Below are 22,306 nucleotides of genomic sequence, written 5' to 3'. Positions count from 1 at the left end.
GAGGCTGAGCTGTCTGTGGATAGTGAACTGATTATGGTTTCTGCTACCATCAATACTTTCCAAGACAACCTCTTGGAGCAAAAGAAGACATAATATTGCCACCCTGCTAAAAGGTGGTGGAAAATATGAACACATTAGCAGGACAACAACATCTGCAAAAAGGTAGTTACCAACATTTGTGCAGTAGCCAAGATATTTAAAGCAAACAAGCGATGGTGAAAGGGTAGCTTGTTGCTCCCACGAGCTGTCCTGTGTTTCAAAATCTCTTGTCCACTTTAATCACAAAATATGTAATTTATGTGACTTTAAGCACTATCTTAAATAAAAGAAACTTAGCAGTAGCAGACTTATTTATTGTAACACACCTCTCCTCTAACAAGTGGCGCAATGTATTATTTGTTACTGACATGCAAACTTAAACTATGCCACCACTGCCTCCCCCTTTAAGTATAAACACACACATTAGACAAGATGCACAGTTCTGCAGAAATATTGTGGATGGAAAACACGTGCAGAAAGGCACAAATTCTTACATCAGGAATCCAAACCGCATGGATGGAATGAAATGACATTCTCAGTTCTTTTCCTTTTGGCAATTAAGCCATGTTGTTGACCATGATGAGCTTTAATTTGGTAACTAGTCAGTAAAACCTAAGCTTTTGTTTGAATGCGAAGTTCTTCTTTTCAGGGTTGTTTAGTGCTGGTTTTCTTGAATTATTGGAGGGAGAGAGAGAGAGATCTAGTTTGACTTCAGGGTTTTTTTGGAGGTCTGATTGCAACTGCTCTTAGTTCTATGGCAATGCAGCATCTTAAAAGAAATCAAAAGGTGTTTCTGGGCAGTTTAAGTTTTCAACCCAACAGCACCTGCTACCACTTAGTCACTCAAAAATATTGCATACATCATCTCTAGAAGTTACGTGTGTTTGTGTAACTTAATTGCAAACGCCACACTGTTCCACTTCCAGCAGAGTGAACTCGATGCCTGGCATGGAACACTGTGTATGGCCAAGGATCAGTAATGACATCAGGAAAACTGTGGATGTGCGAGGCATGTCAGAGTCACAAACTACAGCAAAAACAAAGAACTTTGCAACAGATTTATTCATTCGTGGCAGCAATTTTCTCCTTGTCACCCTCCTACTTTTCTCAATTTTTGGTTGAAAGAAAGGGAACTGTTTACTATTCCAATTGTGCATAGAGCACATACAAAGGTATGCTGGGAGAGTGAAGTGTGAAAGACCACCAATACTCTTTACAGCACCTGTGAGACCCACACCCACATAGGTAAGGAACGACCAGGGGTGAAATCCAGAGATCAGGCAGATTTGGCCAATACGCGATCCAGAGAAACCTCTATTATTTGAAGGACACTGGCAGGGAGTATTTCGTTCGGTTAATCAAATGCTGGATATCGTAGATAAGCCAAGCATCGGGACCTTGCAATCTTGCTAGATAATCCGAAATTTGGATCGTCGAATGCCGGATAATTGAGTTTCCTTTGTATGTTACACAGACTTTTAAACTCTTCAATTCATAACTTTTAGAATTGTTAATTCTGTGTAAGCAGTTTTGCATACACCTAATGTACGTGTACTTTTACTCCTAACGCATGTGATTTTGAGGGTGGGAGAAAGAGTTAGGTAAGGAAAAGAGACTACTTTGGTACTGCTTTAAGAGCAGAATGAACTGATGAGCCAAGGGTCAGGCTGTGACACCACATGACCAGCAGCCATGAGGAGTTCCAACATCAGCATACTGGACTCAGGATGTGTCCATAAGTTGCCCTTCAACTGCAAGTTATCAGTTTTTCTGTTAAGTAATCTGTTTGAGATTTTCAAGTAAACTGAACCCATGCTACTTATCATTCTAATACTGTGTTAAGGAACAACACAAAAATATGATATTGCCCATTTTTTATGCTAAAGCTGCATCACTCTGTTTCACAGGTTTTTCTGAGCAGCATCAGTGAAACTGTTTATCAGTCTGGTTTGAGTGATAATCAGGCATCTGTGAAATACTTAATCGAATGGTTTATCATCTTAATGCTACAGAAGTGCCCTGAATTCATTGATTCTTTCTGGCAATGCTTCAGTTATGTAAGTAACCACAGAATTAATCAAATCTACTCATAACTTTTATTTTCTTATGCCATTCTCGAAATCTATTTGGATATACTTAGCAGCACGAAGAAATGCCACTTCTACAGGAATTTACATTTTTCAGTTATTGATTTATTCTCCTGTACTGTTTCAGTTTGCTAATGACAATTCTATAATGGATCTATTGTACTTCAACTAAATACGATGCAAACTTGTGCAATATCCTCTTATTTTCTTCTGAAGTTGTGAAATAAAGTGTAAAATCTAATTCTCTCAAACTCTGGAAAGACACATCTTTCCAGGTCTAAAACTTGTCAGAGTTGCTCAGGAAAGGTCACTTATACATGTGTGATAAAGGTCCATGAGATATTATTATTTGGAAACTTAGATTCTAAAATGGACAGGACTGTGCACAGTTTTACATTTGATTTGTATTTCTACAGTGTGGGTTAAGCAGAGAGGAGTATAACTTTAGCTTCATCTGAATTTTGAGTGTGGTGTAGAGTTTCCTGGAAATCTGTTACATCCGTTTAAATAAGACTGTGAATATTTAATGCCTTAGAAATAAGGGTAGAAGGGAGAAAAACAAAAGAGATATGCTAAGCAGTGAGGCGACCTATGGTACAGCACGACGGAGAGAAACAAGTTCTTGTGGAAACACAACCATCCAGAAGGTTAGAGAGTATTCAGGCTTCTTTGTTTGTGTGTGTGTTTGAGCGAGACCATTTGCAGAGAAAAAAGCCCAGAGACACAGATGTGCAGCTTGGCGGTCTCCAAGATAGTTGCCACAGATCAAACCAAGTTCTGAGTCATTTATGTTCAGCAAGAAAGAAAGCTCAGAAACAGGCTCTGAGAAGGTGTTTAAGAAACCTATATTAAGAAACAAGTAAACTTTTCCAACAGTTTGTTTAAGATCCTCGGGAAGGTACTTTTAACTGAAGAATTAGCAGACAGTAGATGCAGAACATTGCCAACAAGAAACCAATTATGTCCATGTCAACTGAAAAAGGAACTCTTAAAATAGAGATAAGGTGATTCTTCACTGAGCTATCAGTATCCATAAGGTTGTAGTTAGGATGAAAGAATTCAATCTTTGTTTCTAATATTTATATCAGATGGTTTCAAGTGGTTCAGAAATAATGTAATACCATGTAGTATTTTTCCTCGTAAGTGAAATATACTTTATATTCTTTTGTTGAAGTACACTGGCAGCCTCTTGTGAAAATGTTCAGTGACTGAGCAACACAGTAAAAAAAATAGCAAAAATAAAACTTGTCTATCAAACCATATTTCCCTTTGCGATCTGATATGTCTAGTATTGCTGTCCGCTGAGATTGCAGCATACCAACAGTAGTAACAGCATTTATTTACACAGCATCTTAAATATTGACAAGTAGTGGTTCTTTACAGCAAATTTTTTAAACCAAAATTGATGCCATAATGACATATGACAATGAGCAGAGTCAAAGAAATAGCCTTTCTGCAGAGGAGAAAGGCATTGCCAGATTGAGAGATTTAGGGAGTCATAATCATACAGATGTTCGACAGCACAGAAAGAGGTCATTTGACCCATCGAGTCTGCACCAGTCAAAAACAACCAACTAGTGTCTGCGTGGGTTTCCTCCGGGTGCTCCGGTTTCCTCCCACCGTCCAAAGATGTGCAGGTCAGGTGAATTGGCCATGCTAAATTGCCCGTAGTGTTAGGTAAGGGGTAAATGTAGGGTATGGGTGGGTTGCGCTTCAGCGGGTCGGTGTGGACTTGTTGGGCCGAAGGGCCTGTTTCCACACTGTAATGTAATCTAATCTAATCTAATCAAACTGTTCTAATTAACTATTCTAATTCCATTTTCCAGCACTTGGTGCATAACCTTGTATGCCTTGTCTTCGCAAGTGCACATCTTAAATGTTATCAGGGCATCTACCTCTACCTCCCTTAAAGGCGGTGAATTCCAGATTCCCACCACCCACTGGGTGAAAAAAATACTAACCTTCCCTTAGAGCAGCACAGCAATTAGCATTGCTGCCTCACAGCGTCAGGGAGCCGGGTTCAATTCAGTCTTTGGTGACTGTGTGGAGTCCCCATTTCCCACCCCGAACCCACCTCACCACAACCTTCATTGGAATCCACCGGCTGCTCTTGTTCCCTCTCACAGTCCAAACATGTCCAAGTTGTGGATTGCCCATGCTAAATTGCCACATAATGTCCTGGATATACAAGTAAGGTGGATTTGTCTCGGGAAATGTGGGGCTACAGGGAGAGGGTGGATTGTTGCATGCTCCTTGGAGAGTTGGTACAGACTCTGGGCTGAATGGCTTCTATCTATACTGTAGGGAATTTATGATTCTGTGATCCTCTCTAAACCTCCTGCCCCTTAGCTTAAATCTGTGCCCACAGTCATAGAATCTTCCACATAGAGGTTTCTTCCTGTCTGCCATGTCTATGCTGAAAATGTGTTGCTGGAAAAGCGCAGCAAGTCAGGCAGCATCCAAGGAGCAGGAGAATCGACGTTTCGGGCATGAGCCCTTCTTCAGGAATGAGGAAAGTGTGCCAAGCAAGCTAAGATAAAAGGTAGAGAGGAGAGACTTGGGGGAGGGGCGTTGGAAATGCGATAGGTAGAGGGAGGTTAAGGTGAGGGTGATAGGCCAGAGTGGGGGTGGAGGGCTGAGGAAGGAGATGTGGCTGTGGTAGCGAGTCTGTTTGAGAACGTGGCTGAAGAGCTTCTGGGCAGAGGAGATGACTTGGGGTGTGCAGTGAGAGAGGGACTCACTGAAATCCTTGTAGAGGGAGGAAGAGAGCTTCTTCAAGGAAGGCATCCTTGTAAGAGGATTCGCAGTAGGCTAAAATCTTCTAGGAGAAAGTGAGGACTGTAGATGCTGGAGATGGTTATGCCCCTCATAATTTTACATGTAATTTTATAAAAGTAAGTTAAGTGTTCATGTCCACCATGAGGTCTTCAGAACATGAGAATTCGTGAGGTTTGTAGACTGGAGAAGGTTACAAACTATGGAGGGAATCTGTTATAATTGGTGGTTCTGAAAATTCTCATGCTGATTAGCATAATGTTGCAATTCATTGAGTTATTGCAAGTGAGTATTTCTTCCGCTGTTTAATATTCTATCCCCTCTCATTCTTAATAGTTTTATGAATGGAAGCAATTTGTCTTCATCTACTCTATCCACCTCTTGATGATTTTGAAAACCTCTATCAGATGTTTTCTTCAACTTCTCCATCAAGGGAACAATCCCAGCCTCTAGTCTATTCTCATAATTGAAGTGTCTCCTCCCTGGAATAATTCTTGTAAGTCTCAATGAAAGATCTGAGTGGTTCAGGAAGGCAGCTCACCATTACCACCTAAAGAACAATAAATACTGGCCCACACAACGACACCCACATCCCATGAATGAATTTTAAAAGGGGTCCAGTTTTTGACACCTCACCTGAGACTAAGGAAGACTTGAGAGATTATGGCCAGTACTCCGGACATTTCCACTCACTTTTTCTTCAATATTCCAGAATGCATTTCATTCAATCCCAATGTTTTAACTTTGAGCTTTGAAGGTGTGCAGTTCCCTTCAGCTGCAGCCATTTTTGCTTTACTGAGGGGCAAAATTTATTAGTTAATATTGTAATTGTAGATAAATTGACAAACTATTTCCTATTCAGCTTTATAGCTCAACATTGTTATAAGACCTTAAATAGTTGATTTGCTGCCTTTATCATCAAAATGTTATGATCTGTGCTGATGTGAAGGGAGGAGGGGTGTATGAGAGGCTAATGTCAGAAGAAGCAATCTTCCATGCGTTGTGGTGCTGAAGAGGTTACAGTGAGGTAAGGCCAATGCAGGGCCTAAATTAAAAGTTGAGCATTTAAAATTTGAGGTCTTGGATAACTGTAGCCAATACAAATAAGCAAGAGCAAGATAAACAGATAACTAGTATTGTTGTTGGAAAAGATATAGAAAATGGAGCTGAGCGTGAACTGAAGATTGAGATAGCAGGCCAACCAGCTTGACCAATCAAATTGTAGAAGTAGAATAGACGAATACGCAAGTGAGGGTTTCAATTGCATAAGTCACAACAGATGCAGAGGCTGTTACTATGCGGAAATAAATGATAGTGTTTGAGAGGATAAGGGATTTGAAACTCAGTTATACCATTGAGTTTTACAAAAAATTGTCTTGTGGGCTGAACAATGGATTTATTAGCCAGAGTGAAATAGAGTGAGAGAAGCAGATCAGCTGTTCTGTGCCATTATATAGCACAACTAGCAAGTAATTGCCATCTTTATTATCTGTGCTCTAAATCCTTAAATCCAAGCTTTTGCCCAGAAATTGGCCTCGTGTATGCTCTAGTCTTCATTACTGTTGATCATTGCCACAGATGTTGCAATATCACAGAATTAATTGCTGTAATATCATATGCCCTAAAAACAAAATTATAGAATAAGATGAGTAATGGTAAATTGAGGGTTGCATAAAAGGAAGGACAGCTTTATTATTTTGTTTCTAATTAGTACAGACTCATTGTATACAGGATTGTTTTGCAAGTGGAGCTTTAAAAGGATTCTCTAGAGTTATAATTACGCCTTAAAGTAAAAATCCTTCTGTAGTTAATTGAAACTCAATACAATATTCCTAATTTGTGTGACTATTTCAGCAAAGCAAGTGAATTAGCACTCTTTCCTGTTTAAATTAGCAGCTGTTAAATGCAGCATGTTATGACTTCAAAAGGTGTGAATTTGCTCCAGTGGAATCTGGAAGGTTTAGCTTCTGCTCATTCTTCATAGCAAAATAATGGAAGATAACGTTATATTTCAGGCTTGAACTAACATTTTTTGAGCATTGTTCTAATTCATTCCGATTATAAGTCATTTTGATGTTTTACAGTAAAGCCACCCTATATTTGCCGAATGGACTTGAGCTCCTAATTTGGCTTGTTGCTCAGTGGTTAAGGGAATGTGGAGCTGGGTTATGCAGACCAGAAGGGTCCCCGATAGTTCGGAGTTAGCTAATCGCAAGGTACTGTTAAGCAGTCTACAATTGATTTCGGTGAACTGGTTTATGAATGGGCGAAACATTAGACTTAGTTGTCGTTCCTGATGACTCTTCAACGACTAATATTATGTCAATTTGTTTTGAGGCTCGACTTGGCTCTGGCACCTTCCACAATCAAAAAGAAACTATGCCCTCACTTCCTAACCTCAAACATTTTGCACGATGTACCAGTGGTGCTGTTGCAAGCAAAGTAACATCACTCGAAGAAATCAATACCATTAGGAAAGAGAATGACTTGGCAGAAAATGGTGAATTACACTGTCCCTTGCTAGTCTGGAAATCTGTTGTTTGGAAGCACAGGTGGAAATTTTTTTTAGCAGGCGTGGCAACTCTGGTATTATTCTAGTACAGTACTTTGGAAATGTAAAATAATTTTCATGACTGCTTTATAAAGTTTTATCACTTTTATGCCTTACATTAATATTTATATCTACAATGTTTTCCAGTTCACATGTTTGTAGGTAGGCATCCCAACATTGTTGTATCATCCAAAAATTCCAAAATCTAACAATGATTTGGTTGCAAACATGACAAATTGGAAAGATTCTAGTCCATCTTTAAAATAGAGGTTTTGATTCATTTTGTTACATTGATTCAAGTAAATTGCTCAAATTCCCCTGTTTCGTTTTGGTTCATTTTTCTGCAGAATCCAGAAAATACAAAAACCAGTATCTGCACATTTTTGGCTGTGTTAGTTCACATTAAAGTAATCCTGAAGAAGATTTCGAAAAAGGTAAGCGTTTTTACTTTCAGACCTAAATTGGTTAAATATTTAGGAATGTGAGGGATGGTTGGAATCTGTGCTAAAGTTCTGTGCTCAGTCCGTTAATTGTGTTTAATGAACAAACCTGATGGAGCTTCATTGTCCTGTTGGCCAAGATTCACATTGATGGCAAAAAATAAAACAAGAGATGGCTCTCATGAAGCTTTTACCATTTATGTATTCAAAGTAATAAATCCCAAAGAGAAATTATCAAACCCCATTTATTTGGCCACAAATGAATTTACAACCACCTGTAGGAATGTTGTTGTAATTCTGGAGTCAACATTCAAATACAAATCTCAGATCTAAAGGTGGTCAGCTGAGTATGAGCATGTCTAATTGACTTGCAATAGCGTTAGAAATAAGGGTAGGAGAAGCTTTCGGCATCCTTCAAAAAGACCATAGTTGATTGTCTACCTCTTATCAACTCCACTAAACCCTACATTTGTGCACTAGCATCATATCTCCAGTACGATGCATGTATTTGTGCTCAGTTTGCCTTTTTTGACCTCTGATGACTTTTATGTTATGGAGCACAGTGTAGAGACAAAGCATTTCTGTATCAGAAGTGAGTAGCAGAAGTACCATGTGCAGTTTTGGTCTCTCTACTATAGGAAGGAATTATTAAATTGGAGAGGATGCAGAGAAGATTTGCCAGGAGTGGAGTTTTAAGTTATAAGAAGAGGCTGGATAGCCGGGACTTTTTTCATTGGAATGTAAGAGATTGAGGGATGACCTTACAGAGGTTTATAAAATCATGAGGGGCATAGTTAAGGTGAATAGGAAAAAAGTATTTTCCCGAGGGGGAGTTCAAAACAAGGGGGCATATTTTTAAGGTTTGACGAGAAAGATTTAAAAGAGACCTGAGGGGCAGCTTTTTCTCTCACGGTGGTTTGTATGTGGTATGAACTGCCAGAGGAAGTGATAGTTGTGTGTACAGTTTTAAAAGAAGTTTGGACAGGTACATAAATAGGTGAAGTTTAGAAGGATAAAGGCCAAATGCAGGCAAGTGGGACTGTTTAGTTTGGGAAACTTGGTCGGCTTGGACGAGTTGGACCAAAGGGCCTGTTTCCATGCTATATGACTCTGTCTATATTTATACGTATATTTATGTGTTGCACATATATATTTAATATGTAATGCTGAGTTTGGAGTCTTGATTCTAAAATCCTAATCCTGGCAAAATAAGGCTCACTCTTCCTTGGGAGGAAACCTCATTTGCAGTTTTTTTAAAACAAAAAAATTCTGTCCTGGCCTCCTTTTAAATAGGCACATTATTCTAAGATGGATAATTTTCTGTCCTATGCACTAAGCTGTGAAAGCTGTGTTGAAGATGTATTGTGAACAGTGATATTTAATATGTATTGAATGAAAATGAGGACTTTGATAGGGTAGACTGAGTCATTCCTCTTTTAATTTTACAATGTGCATTTTTTACTTGTTTACTTTCATATTTTTTCAAATATTTAAATTTAGAACTGCAGTAAATGAGATATAACCAGATTAAAATTGCAAAACTAGTGCATGATTTAAATCACTATCTCGAGGTAATTTATTTCACGCAGTTTCTAATTAGCAATATGTCGGTCCAAATTTTATTGACATTTTTTTTAAATTGTCTCGCGAACTAGGACCAACATTTGAAGAAAGCATTGGGTGTGGTATTGCCATGGTGTCTAAACCACAACTTCAGTGTGCGACTGTATGCCCTCCTTGCCTTACAGCACATTTGGGAGGCATGTTTACAGTCAAAGGTAGAAGACAAGGAGCTGCAATATTTGGCACCAATTATTGAGTCTTGTCTAGAACAAGCTGGAAACAAGCAAACTGCAGGGTTGGTATGAGACAAGCTTATATTTTTCTTTTAATAAAGTTAATTATCATTTGTTTAAAAAGGCCTGAGAACTTATCCGTTGTTGCACTTTTAGGAAGAATATTCTGTAAAATTGTACATCTGTGCAAATGTTCAGCAATTGTTTAAAAATACTTAGGGACACTAAAACTTGCTAAGACATTTTAATATTTTGTCATCATCCTCTTACTGTTTACTTCACTCGACATGTGTGGCCCAAGTCAAGCAACTTGCTTACATGTCTCTACCACAGCTATTGCAATGCTGTAATCTCAGGTAAATCTCTTGCCCTTCAGGTTAACTTCATAGACTATGGGTAAGTAAGAGAAAGTGAGTCCCAACTTTCATTTGCACTCCTTATATCTTTTGATGTAGGAATAGAGGAAGTACCGCACACAAGCCTTTGGGTGGCTGAGGATATTTGAATAATTGACATGGGGATTCTGATTTACATTTAATGTGAGAAAGGAGAATGCCTCCATATTTTGTACCTGTATCAAGCACAACCCAAAGATTGGCGCTATGAATATTTATTATGTTTGGGAGCAGATGGTTGTGCATCAGATTATAGAAAGGTCCTTCATTTTATAACTATTTCTTGCTTTCATGATTGTATTTAACAAAAAAAATTCTAATTTTCAATTGACAATTTTAGTTTGTGGGTCCGTTGAAAGATTGGACAGTTTTATTTGTTTGAACTTCGTTCTTTTTTGTGATAAATGCTGCAATGTTTTATTTTCTCTTCCCTCAAGGAATGCTGGAAAGAACTGGCAGAGAATTCAGGACCATTTCTTTTTTAGAAAATTTCAACCATTAGAAGACTACAGTTTAGAGGTATAGAAGAGGTGCTGAAGATATTCCTGATTTCTTTAATAGCTGTGTTTTGGTAAAGTGTTTTATTGAATCTGTTTTTAGTCAAGATGCAAAGCTCCAGGGTCAAATTCAACCTCAGTCAAATGCAACATAGAGGCTTCAACTTTTCTCCAACAATGTATAGTGACTTCAGTTTAAGACCGGCAGGCCTACTCAACATTGGAATCTCATTGTTCATGTATATCTAATAGATATTGAGTTATGTTGTTCAAATGTAGTTAATGAGTTTGTTCCAGCTAGTAGATCAAGAGTGATTTGTCCATTTCTGTTTAGTTGCTAGTGGATGTGGCTCAGTTGGTAATCCTTTTGCCTCAGTCAGAGAAATTAGAGTTGCGTGTAACACGGTTAACATAGAAGTACTGAGTTACAGCATCTGAGGAACAGGAGAATCAACATTTCAGGAATGATGAAGGGCTTATGCCCGAAACGTCGATGCTCCTGCTTCTCGGATGCTGCCTGACCTGCTGTGTCTTTCCAGCACCACACTCTCGACAGTGATCATCAGCATCTGCTGTCCTTACTTTCTCCTAGTTGACTTCAGTTTACGTAAAGACTGGGTAAACTTAATCAGCGCTACTGCTGTGGAGGATGAATTCCTCATGTATGCACAAAATAGCTTTTTGGAACAGTACATTGAAGAACCAACTGGGTATTGGGTTAATTTAGATTTATATACTGAAGAACGACTTTCTGAATGACAGAGGGCTTCTTAATGAATGCTGTAAAGGAACCTTTGGTAAATAGTGACCATAATTAGGTCGAATTTTGCATCAAGTTTGAATTCAATGGAGTTAATTTGGAAACTGGGATCTTCTATCTAAACCTTTTGAAACTATGAAGTATTTCGAGGTATTACATGCTTTGCAACAAATATATGTTCCTGTAAAACCCCCCAAAGAATGAGAAAAGTAAAATAACCATGGCTAATAAAAGAAGTTAATGGTTACATTAGATCAAAGGAAGTAACTTTTCAAGATGCCAGAAAAAGTGGTAAGCCTGAGGATTGGAAGCACTTATAGAATCCAGCAAAGAATGATCACAAAACTGAAATGAACACAATGAAAATGAAAAAATGAACACAAACTAGCGAGAAAGAAGCATAAATCAGACTGGAAATGCATCTTTTTGTATGTGAGAAGAAAAAGATCAGCTTGTTAGAATGTGAGCTCATTACATGAGAAATTAGCGTGGAGAACAGGGAAATAGAAGAGAAACGAAACTATTACTTTGTGAGCATCTTGATGGAAGAAGATGTTGAAAATTTCACAGAAATACTAGACTACTGAGAAATTTAAAGCAATTAGCATTTCTCATGAGGTAAACTTGAAAAGTTAACTGGATCGAAGCATGATGAACCTTTAGACCAAATGAGCTTCATCCCAGAGTGTTGCATGTGGTGGCTATAGGAATAGTGCATTGCTGGTTTTCTTTCAAAATTCTGTCGATCCTTCAAAGAATGCAGTCTGGTAGGAAGCAAATATAATACCACTACTTAAGGAGGGAAAATGGAGAGTTAGAGTTTGTTTGATGTCAGTAGGAGGAAAAATGTTGTAATCTATTCCAAAGAGTGTAATTATGTAACACTTTGGGCGGCACGGTGGCACAGTGGTTAGCACTGCTGCCTCACAGCGCCAGAGACCCGGGTTCATTTTCCGCCTCAAGCGACAAACTGTGTGGAGTTTGCACGTTCTCCCCGTGTCTGCGTGGGTTTCCTCCGGGTGCTCCGGTTTCCTCCCATAGTCCAAAGAAGTGCAGGTCAGGTGAATTGGCCATGCTAAATTGCCCATAGTGTTAGGTAAGGGGTAAATGTAGGGGTATGGGTGGGTTTCGCTTCGGCGGGTCGGTGTGGACTTGTTGGGCCGAAGGGCCTGTTTCCACACTGTAATGTCAAAATCTGTAAAAAATGGGAAATTAGAGAGAATGTCTTGGAAGAGAAGTCATGTTTGGCAAATCTGCTGGAAGTTTTTGAGAATGTTGCTTATAACATTGATTTAAGAAGAAGCAAATACATGATGTATTTGGATTTTTCAGAAGTTTTTTTGATAAGCTTCCTCATGGGTTGATAGGCAAAGTTAGTGTGCATGGGTTTGGAGGTAATTTACTAATCAGGGTTGAGAATTGATTAACAGAAAAAGGCAGTGCAGGAATAAACAAACCATTCTGAAGGTGGCAGGCTATTATCAGTGGCTTGCTGCAACCACTAGTGGTAAAGCTATAGTTGTTCACAATCTAAATAAATAATTTGGATATGGAGTCAAATTGTAATTTCTTATGTGCTGATGAGACAAAACTAAATGGGAATGTAAGTTGTGAGGAAGATGCAAAGAGGCTTTAAATGGCCTTTGTTATGACTCTGACCAAATGAGTGTACTGGTTGAATAAGGCCTTGATAAGACCATACCTGGAGGAGAAAGTGAGGACTGCAGATGCTGGAGATCGGAGTCGAGACTGTGGTGCTGGAAATGCACAGCAGGTCAGGCAGCATCTGAGGAGCAGGAGAATTGACGATTCGGGCATAAACCCTTCATCAGGCATGAAGGGCTTAAGCCTGAAACATCGATTCTCCTGCTCCTCAGGTGTTACCTGACCTGCTATGTTTTTCCAGAAGACCACAACTGGAGTGTTGTATGCAGTTTTGATCTCCTTAACTGAGAAGGGATGTTCTGGCTGTGGAAGGAGTGCAACAAAGGTTTACCAAACTAATTTCTGGGAATCATGTATGAAGTGAGACTGGATTGGTTTGGAGTATATTTACTGGAGTTTAGAAGAATGAGATGTGATCTCTCAAAAGTCAATACAATTCTAACAGGACCAGACAGAGTAATACTGGAAGGATGTTCTAGCTGACCAGGGAGTCCAGACCAGGGGGTTGCAGTCTAAAGATAGTTAATTAAGGACTGAGCTGAGGAGAAATTTCTTCACCCAGAGTGTGTTGAGTCTGTGGACTTGTCTGCCACAGAAAACGGTTGAGGCCAAAGCATTGAATGTTTTCAAGATGAAGTTCGGCATAGTTCTTCAGGCTAAAGTGGTGAATGGGTGTGAAGAGAAAGCAGGAACAAGGTATGGAGTTGGATGCTCAGTGGTGATTGTATCGAATGATGGAGCAGGGTCAAAGGAATGAATGGTCTACTCCTGCTCCTACTTTCTATGGAATCAAAACCCCTACTCGATGAGACGTTCCAAAACTGTAAATGTCCAAATGAATCACCAAGATGGCTGAATTTATTTTTAATGTTATCAGGACAAAGGAGAAACTCCCACCAGGTTTCATCAAAAAATGCAAAAACTTAATTATTTGGACCTAGTCTTTAACAAGAGGCAAAACAGGTTTTTAACTACTACTAGGCAAATTTATCCCCCTTTAAATCCAAACTCATAAGCAGATAGGACGTACAATTCTGAAGAGTTATTATAGGTGGAAAACCAAGCAGAAGGAACAGTTTATGAATGAAGAATCCAGACCACAAGATTGGAATAAGCTGACTTTCCCAGTTCTTTTGGTTTCTGCAAACAAGTTCATGCTGCTATCAGCCATAGAGTAATGGAGGATGCTCAGTTTGGGCAGCTGGTGACTTACACCCAGGTCTTTTTTGTATTGAGCTGGCAATTCAGTTTTCAGAGTTTTTGATAATTGTTTTTTCACTTCGAGAGAGAGAGCGCACTGTTTCCTTGCCAACTTCTTCATAATTGGAAGTGGTTTTCCTTTCCAGGAGAGAGAGAGATCTCTCTTTGCTGCAGAATTCTTGAAAGTCTCTCTCCAAGTTTACTATTCCCTGATTTGTGGTCAAATAAACTTACCAGTCCAAAGGCCATTGCAAGGCAACCTGTAATGCATTGTGTCTTCCACCCATTTGTACATTAAAACAGATTTATCTTATCTCTCTGTTAACAGCTCTGCTGTTCCAAAGGTAACTCGAACTTTTGTAAACAATAAGTAAAGCACAACACAGTTATATTGTTGGTCTTTGAATTCCAAACAGCCCCATGATCAACTCTCTGCATTGCCCAAAACTTCAATTTCCTATTTTATTTCCAAAAAAATATTTGTGGGTGTCACAATATAGACAGGTCAAGGAAATGGACAAGAATATGGCAAATTGAATATAATGCGAATAAGTGTGAAGTTACCACTTTAGTATAAAAACATAGAATGTTAATTAAATGTTGAGGTTTGGGGGAGTGTTGGGGGCTAGAGAGACATGGGTGACCTTGCTTGTGAGTCACAAAATAGCTACCATACAAACCCAGCAATCAGTAAGGAAAGCAAATATTATAGAGGTAAAGATATCTTTCTGTAATTGTATAAAGCTTTAGTAAGACTGATTCTTGGGAGTATTGTGTATGGTTTTGTTCTCCTTATCTATGGGAGGATATGCTTGCCAAAGAAGGAGTGAAGCAGAGATTTACCAGACTGCTCCATGGGATGGGGTGGCACTATGAGAAGAGGTTGAGGAAACTATTATAGAACATAGGACAGTACAGCACAGTACAGGCCCTTCGGCCCTCGAATTTGTGCCGAACTTTTATCCTACTCTAAGATCAAACTAACCTACATACCCTCTATTTTACTATCATCCATGTGCCCATCCAAGAATCGCTTAAATGTCCCTAATGTATCTGACTCTGCTTACTACTGTTGGCACCGCATGTACCCATCACTCTGTGTAAAGAACCTACCTCTGACATCTCCCCTAAACCTTCCTTCAATCATCCTAAGGTTATGCCCATCATAATAGCCATATCCGGGCTGGAAAAATGTCTCTGGCTTCCACTCTATCTATGCCTTTCATCATCTTGTACATCTCTCTCAAATCACCTCTCATCCTTTTTCACTCCAACGCGAAAAGTCTTAGCTCCCTCAACTTTTCTTGATAAGACATGCCCCCCAGTCCAGGGAGCATCTTGGTAAATCTCATTTGCACCCTCTCTAAAGCTTCCGCATCCTTCCAATAATGAGGCAACCAGAACTGAACACAATATTCCAAGTGTGGTCTAATAAGGGTTTTATAGAGTTGGGGCAGAACCTCACGGCTCTTAAACTCAATCCCCCTGCTAATGAACGCCAACACACCATGTGCCTTCTTAACAGCCCTATCAACTTGGGTGGCAACTTTGTGGGATCTATAGATGTAGACCCTAAGATCCCTCTCTTCCTCATCACTGCCAAGAATCCTGCCTTTAACCCTATAATCTGCATTCAAAATCGACCTTCCAAAATGAATCGCTTCACACTTTTCCAGGTTGAATTCCATCTGCCACTTCTCAGCCCAGCTCTGCATCCTGTCAATGTCCCATTGCAACCTACAACAGCCCTTCACACTATCAGCAACTCCACCAACCTTCATGTCATCGACAAACTTACTAATCCATCCTTCCACTTCCTCGTCCACATCATTTACAAAAATCACAAATAGCTGAGGTTCCTTTCTCTCGAGTTTTGTGATAGTGGAAAGTGATATCATTGAAATTTCCAAACTTCTTGTTGGACGTGTCAAAGTGGTTGTAAATTGAATGTAACTCTTGGCTAGTGAGGTGAAAATTTAGGATATAATCTCGGAATGAGGAATAGGCCATTTACAACTGAGAAATGATGAGGGGTGACCTTTATACAGGTTTGTAAAATCATGAGGGGCATGGATGGGTTGAATAGCCAAGGTCCTTTCCTCAGGGTGACGGAGTCCAAAACTAGAGGGCATAGGTTTAAGGTGAGAGGGGAAAGATTTAAAAGGGATCTCATGGGCAACGTTTTCATGGAGAGGATGATGCGTGTATGAATGAGCTGACAGAGGAAGTGATGGAGACTGATATAATTACAACATTTAAAAGGCATTTGGATGGGTATATGAACAGGAAGGGTTTAGAGGGATGTGGGCCAAATGCTGGCAAATGGAACTACATTTATGTAGCATAGCTGATTGGCATGGATGAGTTGGACCAAAGGGTCTATTTCCATGCTGTACATCTCTAAGACTTTATATGGAAGAAATGTTTCGCCCAGAAGATGGCAAACCTGTGGAATTTCCTGCCCCAAAGAGTTGTGGAATCTCAGTCATTGAGCACATTAAAGACAGAAATCAGTAGATTTCTGGAGACTAGTGACTTTGTAATATGGAGGTAGTGTTGGAAAGTGGCATTGAGGTGTATTTCAGTCATGATCTAATTGAATCAACGGACCACTCCTGTGCTCTTAAGGATCCAATTTTAAGTCCAATTCTTAGACCTAAATAATCCAATCTTGGACTTGAATCAAGGCTGACATTCTAATAGGATACTGAGGACCAAAAGTGCCATCTTTCAGATGACATATTAAACCAATGAGCTGTCTGCTCACTAAGATAGGTATAATAGATCTGAAGGCTATTTTTGAAGAAAAACAGGAGGGTTCTCTCTAATATCCTGGCCAATATTTAGCCCTCAATCAACATGACAAAAACAGACTATGTGGGATCTTTAATTACATCAGCTTCACTTCCAAATACCCCCTCCTCCCACCTGTGCATGCCTCCTTGCTTTCTTCTTTTGTCTGTGAAATGCAATCATACCCTGTGAGAGTTTGGAAGTTCACCATGAATGCATCAGTGCTTGACTTGGCTTTGTCCATGTTTGGAATTACTGATGCTGCAGGATCATACTAAATAAAGTCTTAGTCCACTGCTGGAAAGCCTAGCAAATGTTTGCCATCCAAACGAAAGAAATTTGTTACTTATTTTCAGTTCTATATAAATGATCTGGGAAATTGGACTTGCAACAGAGATCAGCCATGATCTAAATGAATGGTACAACAATCCAAAAAGTCATATAGCTTACCTGTTCTATTTCTCACTTTCATACAAACATGAATGCTTGAGTATCTTTGGAAATTTATCATTCCAGTTATGCAAACAGTAAAACATTGACTGCAGCATTTGATCATTGTAAAGAATCAGCAATAACTAATTGAAGTCTGGCAGTGGTATTGGTTGAGGCCATGGATTTCAGTGTTGGAGGAAAATAGGCATAGTATTTATTAAACTGACAATTAATCAAGATAAAGTACAAATGATTTAAAAATGTTCTATGTTCTATGTGTTCTATGTTCTATGTACAAGTGATTTAAAAATAAGAGTACTGATTTTAAAAAAAATTCTGTCCCTTTACTTTGTTATTTTAAAAGAACTTGAGATGACAACCCTGGTCTCTAAGCTCCTCTTGTTCTTCTCCTGCTCCATCTTATAGGCGATATTTTACATCTTTCCAAGGTTATCAGATGTTATAGAAGATGAATGGATTCCTGCCTGGAAGTTCAGCCGAATTATGAATCTCATGTCCTCCAGTTCTTCAGTTAATGTATTTAACTCGAGGAATCAGCTTTGTGATGTGAAGTTAACAGACTGGATTCAACAAGATAAAGGTACAATTTATTTTGCTTCCTCTAAATTTTACAATGGATCTATATGTTTATAATCTGAATATTAAAATATATATGTGTATAACTGTGTCCAGTGGCAAGCCTACACTTTTTGCATCCACAGTCTGTAAGGAGGTTTTTACACTATGCTACAACTGTTACAAAGGGAATCTGAGTCTTGTGTGGCTAGTTTTACCCTGAAGGTAAACTAGTTGGATTCACCAAAGTTAAAAAATAAGATTCCTATTTACACATCTTAAACACCAATTAATTTATTTTTCAGTTCATAACATAATGCACTTGTTGGCAGTTGATACCACTAGCCCAAATCTCAGACATTTTAGAAACCAATAGGTAATATATTACCATGCATTGGTATTTTTGTATCAACGCACAACACTGTCCCTCTTTAATAATTACTACTAATAATAACAATTAATTAATTACTTAGAGTCATAGAGATGTACAGCACGGAAACAGATCATTCAGTCCAATTTGTCCATGCCGACCAGATATCCCAACCCAATCTAGTCCTACCTGCCAGCACCCGGCCCATATCCCTCCAAACCCTTCCTATTCATATACCCATCTAGATGCCTTTTAAATGGTGCAATTGTACTAGACTCCACCACTTCCTCTGGTAACCCAGTCCACACACACACCATTCTCTGTGAAAAAGGTGCCCTTTAGGTCTCTTCTTTATCCTTCCCCTCTCACCTTAAACTTATGCCCTCTAGTTCCGGACTCCCGCAACCTGCCTATTTATCCTATTTGTGCCCCTCATGATTTTATAAATCTCTATAAGGTTACCCCTCAGCCTCCGATGCTCCAGGGAAAACAGCCCCAGCCTATTCAACCCCTCCCTATAGTTCAAATCCTCCAACCCTGGCAACATCCTTGTAAGTCTTTTCTGACACCTTCCAAGTTTCACAACATCCTTCCGATAGGAAGGAGACCAGAATTGCACGCAATATTCCAACAGTGGTCTAACCAATGTCCTATACAGCTTCAACATGAACTCCCAACTCCTGTACTCAATATTCTGACCAATAAAGGAAAACATACCAAACACCTTCACTATCCTATCTACCTGAGACTCCACCTTCAAGGAGCTATGAACCTGCACTCCAAGGTCTCTTTGTTCAGTAACACTCCCAAGGACCTTACCATTAAGTGTATAAGTCCTGCTAAGATTTATTTTCTCAAAATGCAGTACGTCACATTTGTCTAAATTAAACTCCATCTGCCACTCCTCAGCCCATTTGGCCCATCTGATCGAGATCCTGTTATAATCCGAGGTAACCTTCTTCACTGTCCACTACACCTCCAATTTTGGTGTCATCTGTAGTCTTACTAACTATACCTCCTATAGAACATAGAAAAGTACAGCACAGAACAGGCCCTTAGTCCCACGATGTTGTGCTGAGACTTAATCCTAATGTAAAATATAGTAACAACCTACACACCCCTCAACTCACTGCTATCCATGTGCATGTCCAGCAATCGCTTAAATGTCCCCATCACCTCAGCTGGCAACGCATTCCATGCATTCACAACTCTCTGCGTAAAGAACCAACCTCTGACATCTCCTTTATACCCCCCTTCTTAATATCTTCAAACGATGACCCCTCGTACCAGTCAATCCTGCCCTGGTTATTGACTCTATTTATTTCTCTCATTATTTTGTAGACCTCGATCAGGTCTCCTCTCTTCCTCCTCTCCAGAGAGAAAGGTCTGAGCTTATTCAACCTTTCTTCAGAAGGCAAGCCCTCCAGTCCAGGCAGCATCCTGGCAAACCTTCTTTGCACCCTCTCCAAAGCCTCCACATCTTTCCTATAGTAGGGCAACCAGAACTGGACAGAATATTCCAAGTGTGGTCTCACCAGGGATTTGTAGAGCTGCAGCAAAACCTCGCGGCTCTTAAACTCGATACCCCTGTTAATGAAAGCCAAAACACCATATGCTTTCACCTTCCAAAATGCATCACTTCGCATTTATCCAGGTTGAACTCCATTTGCCATTTCTCAGCCCAGCTCTGCATCCTGTCTATGTCACGCTGAAGCCTGCTGTAGCCCTCTATTCGATCAGCGACACCTCCAACCTTTGTGTCATCTGCAAATTTACTAACCCACCCCCCAAATACCTCATCCAAGTCATTTATAAAAACTACAAAGAGCAGGGGTCCAAGAACAGAGCCCGGCGGGACCCCACTCAACACTGACCTCCAGGCAGAATACTTTCCATCTACAACCACTCTCTGCCTTCTGTCAGCCAGCCAATTCTGAATCCAGATAGCCAAATCTCCCTGTATCCCATACTTCCTGACTTTATGAATGAGCCTACCATGGGGAACCCTATCAAATGCCTTGCTGAAATCCATATACACCACATCCACTGCTCGACCGTCGTCGACCTGTCTTGACACCTCCTCAAAGAACTCAATACGATTTGTGAGGCATGACCTGCCCTCACAAAGCCTTGGAGCCTGCCTTTAATCACACTATGCTTTGCCAAATAGTCATAAATCCTATCCCTCAGAATTCTTTCCACAACTTTGCTGACCACAGACATGAGACTGACTGGTCTGTAATTGAAAAGTGGAACAACATTTGCCTCCTTCCAATCCTCCGGTAGACTCCCGTGGAGAGTGAGGAGGCAAATATCCTCGCCAGCGGCTTAGCAATCTTCTTTCTCACTTCCTGGAGCAGCCGAGGATAAATCTGGTCTGGCCCTGGGAACTTATCAATCTTAATGTTTTCCAAAATTTCTCACTCATCATCTTCATCAATCTTGATCTGGTCAAGGCTGTATCACAGCTCCTTTAAGTTTTCATTTGTGGGCGGCATGGTGGCACAGTGGTTAGCACTGCTGCCTCACAGCGCCAGAGACCCGGGTTCAATTCCCGCCTCAGGCGACTGACTGTGTGGAGTTTGCACATTCTCCCCGTGTCTGCGTGGGTTTCCTCCGGGTGCTCCGGTTTCCTCCCACAGTCCAAAGATGTGCAGGTCAGGTGAATTGGCCATGCTAATATTGCCCGTAGTGTTAGGTTAGGGGTATGGGTGGGTTGCGCTTCGGTGGGTCGGTGTGGACTTGTTGGGCCAAAGGGCCTGTTTCCACACTGAAAGTAATCTAATCTAATTTACAAGTTCCCTTTCCTTGGTGAAAACTGAAGCAAAAAACTCATTTAGGGCTTCCCCTATCTGCTCAGACTCCATGCACAAGTTCCCTCCGCTATCCCTGATTGGCCCTACCTTCTCATTGATCATTCTCTTATATGTTCTCTATGTTCCCATCCAACTTGTTTATGTAAATGATGAAAAGTAGTGGACCAGCACTGATCCTTGTGGCACTCCACTGGTCACAGGCCTCCAATCTGAAAAACAACCCACGCTCTGTCTTCTACCTTGCAGCCAGTTCTGTATCCACTTGGCTCGTTCACCCTGTATTCCATGAGCTCTAACTTGCTAACCAGTCTCCCATGGGGAACCTGGTCGAACGCCTTACTGAAATTCATATAGATCATGTCTATTGTTCTGCCCTCATAAATCCTCTTTGTTACTTCTTCAAAAAAACTCAATCATGTTTGTGAGACATGATTTCCCACGCACAAAGCCATGTTGACTATCCCTTCGTTATGCAAATTGCCAAAGAACGTACTTACAGCTGTATAGGTAGTAACCATCGTTAATTTACAGATAGATTTCATTGCTAATGGTTTACCAGTAAGCTAACCCCAGTGTTATGAAGTCACTGAGAGCCATACAGGATACTGATGTTGGAGATGACAGAGGATTGCTTAACTCACAGGAAATAGAGTCAACTTAAGAGCCAGTTTCACTTTGGTAAACTGTAACTATTGGAGTACCTTAAGGGTCAGTGCTGCGGCCTCCGTAAGAGCATAAGATATAGGAGCAGAATTAGGCCATTTGGCACATTGGATCTGCTGCACCATTCAATCATGCGTATTACGTTTCTCAAGCCCATTCTCCTGCCTTCTCCCGGTACCCCTTGATTCCTTTACCAATCAAGAACCTATCTATGTCTGTAATAAATACAGCTGAAAATGTGTTGCTGGAAAAGCGCAGCAGGTCAGGCAGCATCCAAGGAGCAGGAGAAACAACGTTTCAGACATGAGCCCTTCTTCAGGAATCTTCAGGCCCTTCTTCGGGCCTGAAGATTCACATTTTAGCTCTGGTCTCCAGCATCTGCAGTCCTCACTTTCTCCTGTAATAAATACACTCATGCCTCCACACATTCTGTGATAATGAGTTTCACAGA

At 40.2% G+C, this 22,306-nt stretch overlaps 1 protein-coding gene across 4 annotated transcripts in view; it reads left to right on the top strand.

Moving 5' to 3' along the window:
- The window catches only part of tarbp1 (TAR (HIV-1) RNA binding protein 1), a 176,091-nt gene that overhangs the window by 106,166 nt on the left and 47,619 nt on the right, over positions 1-22,306 (top strand). Inside the window, exons 22-26 of one of the 4 annotated variants that reach the window (XM_043695407.1) lie at positions 1,947-2,096; positions 7,800-7,886; positions 9,548-9,750; positions 10,521-10,602; positions 17,857-18,031. In XM_043695407.1, coding sequence (XP_043551342.1) covers positions 1,947-2,096; positions 7,800-7,886; positions 9,548-9,750; positions 10,521-10,602; positions 17,857-18,031 — 697 coding nt within the window. Of the gene's footprint in view, positions 1-1,946; positions 2,097-7,799; positions 7,887-9,547; positions 9,755-10,520; positions 10,614-17,856; positions 18,032-22,306 lie in introns of those variants that run through there. The other 3 variants (XM_043695409.1, XM_043695410.1, XM_043695408.1) reach the window with 3 other exon arrangements.

This window comes from Chiloscyllium plagiosum, chromosome 9 (genome assembly GCF_004010195.1).
Source record: "Chiloscyllium plagiosum isolate BGI_BamShark_2017 chromosome 9, ASM401019v2, whole genome shotgun sequence".
NCBI lineage: Eukaryota > Metazoa > Chordata > Chondrichthyes > Orectolobiformes > Hemiscylliidae > Chiloscyllium > Chiloscyllium plagiosum.
Note: the sequence above shows the minus strand (reverse complement) of the source record. Positions and strands in the feature narration are given on the sequence as shown.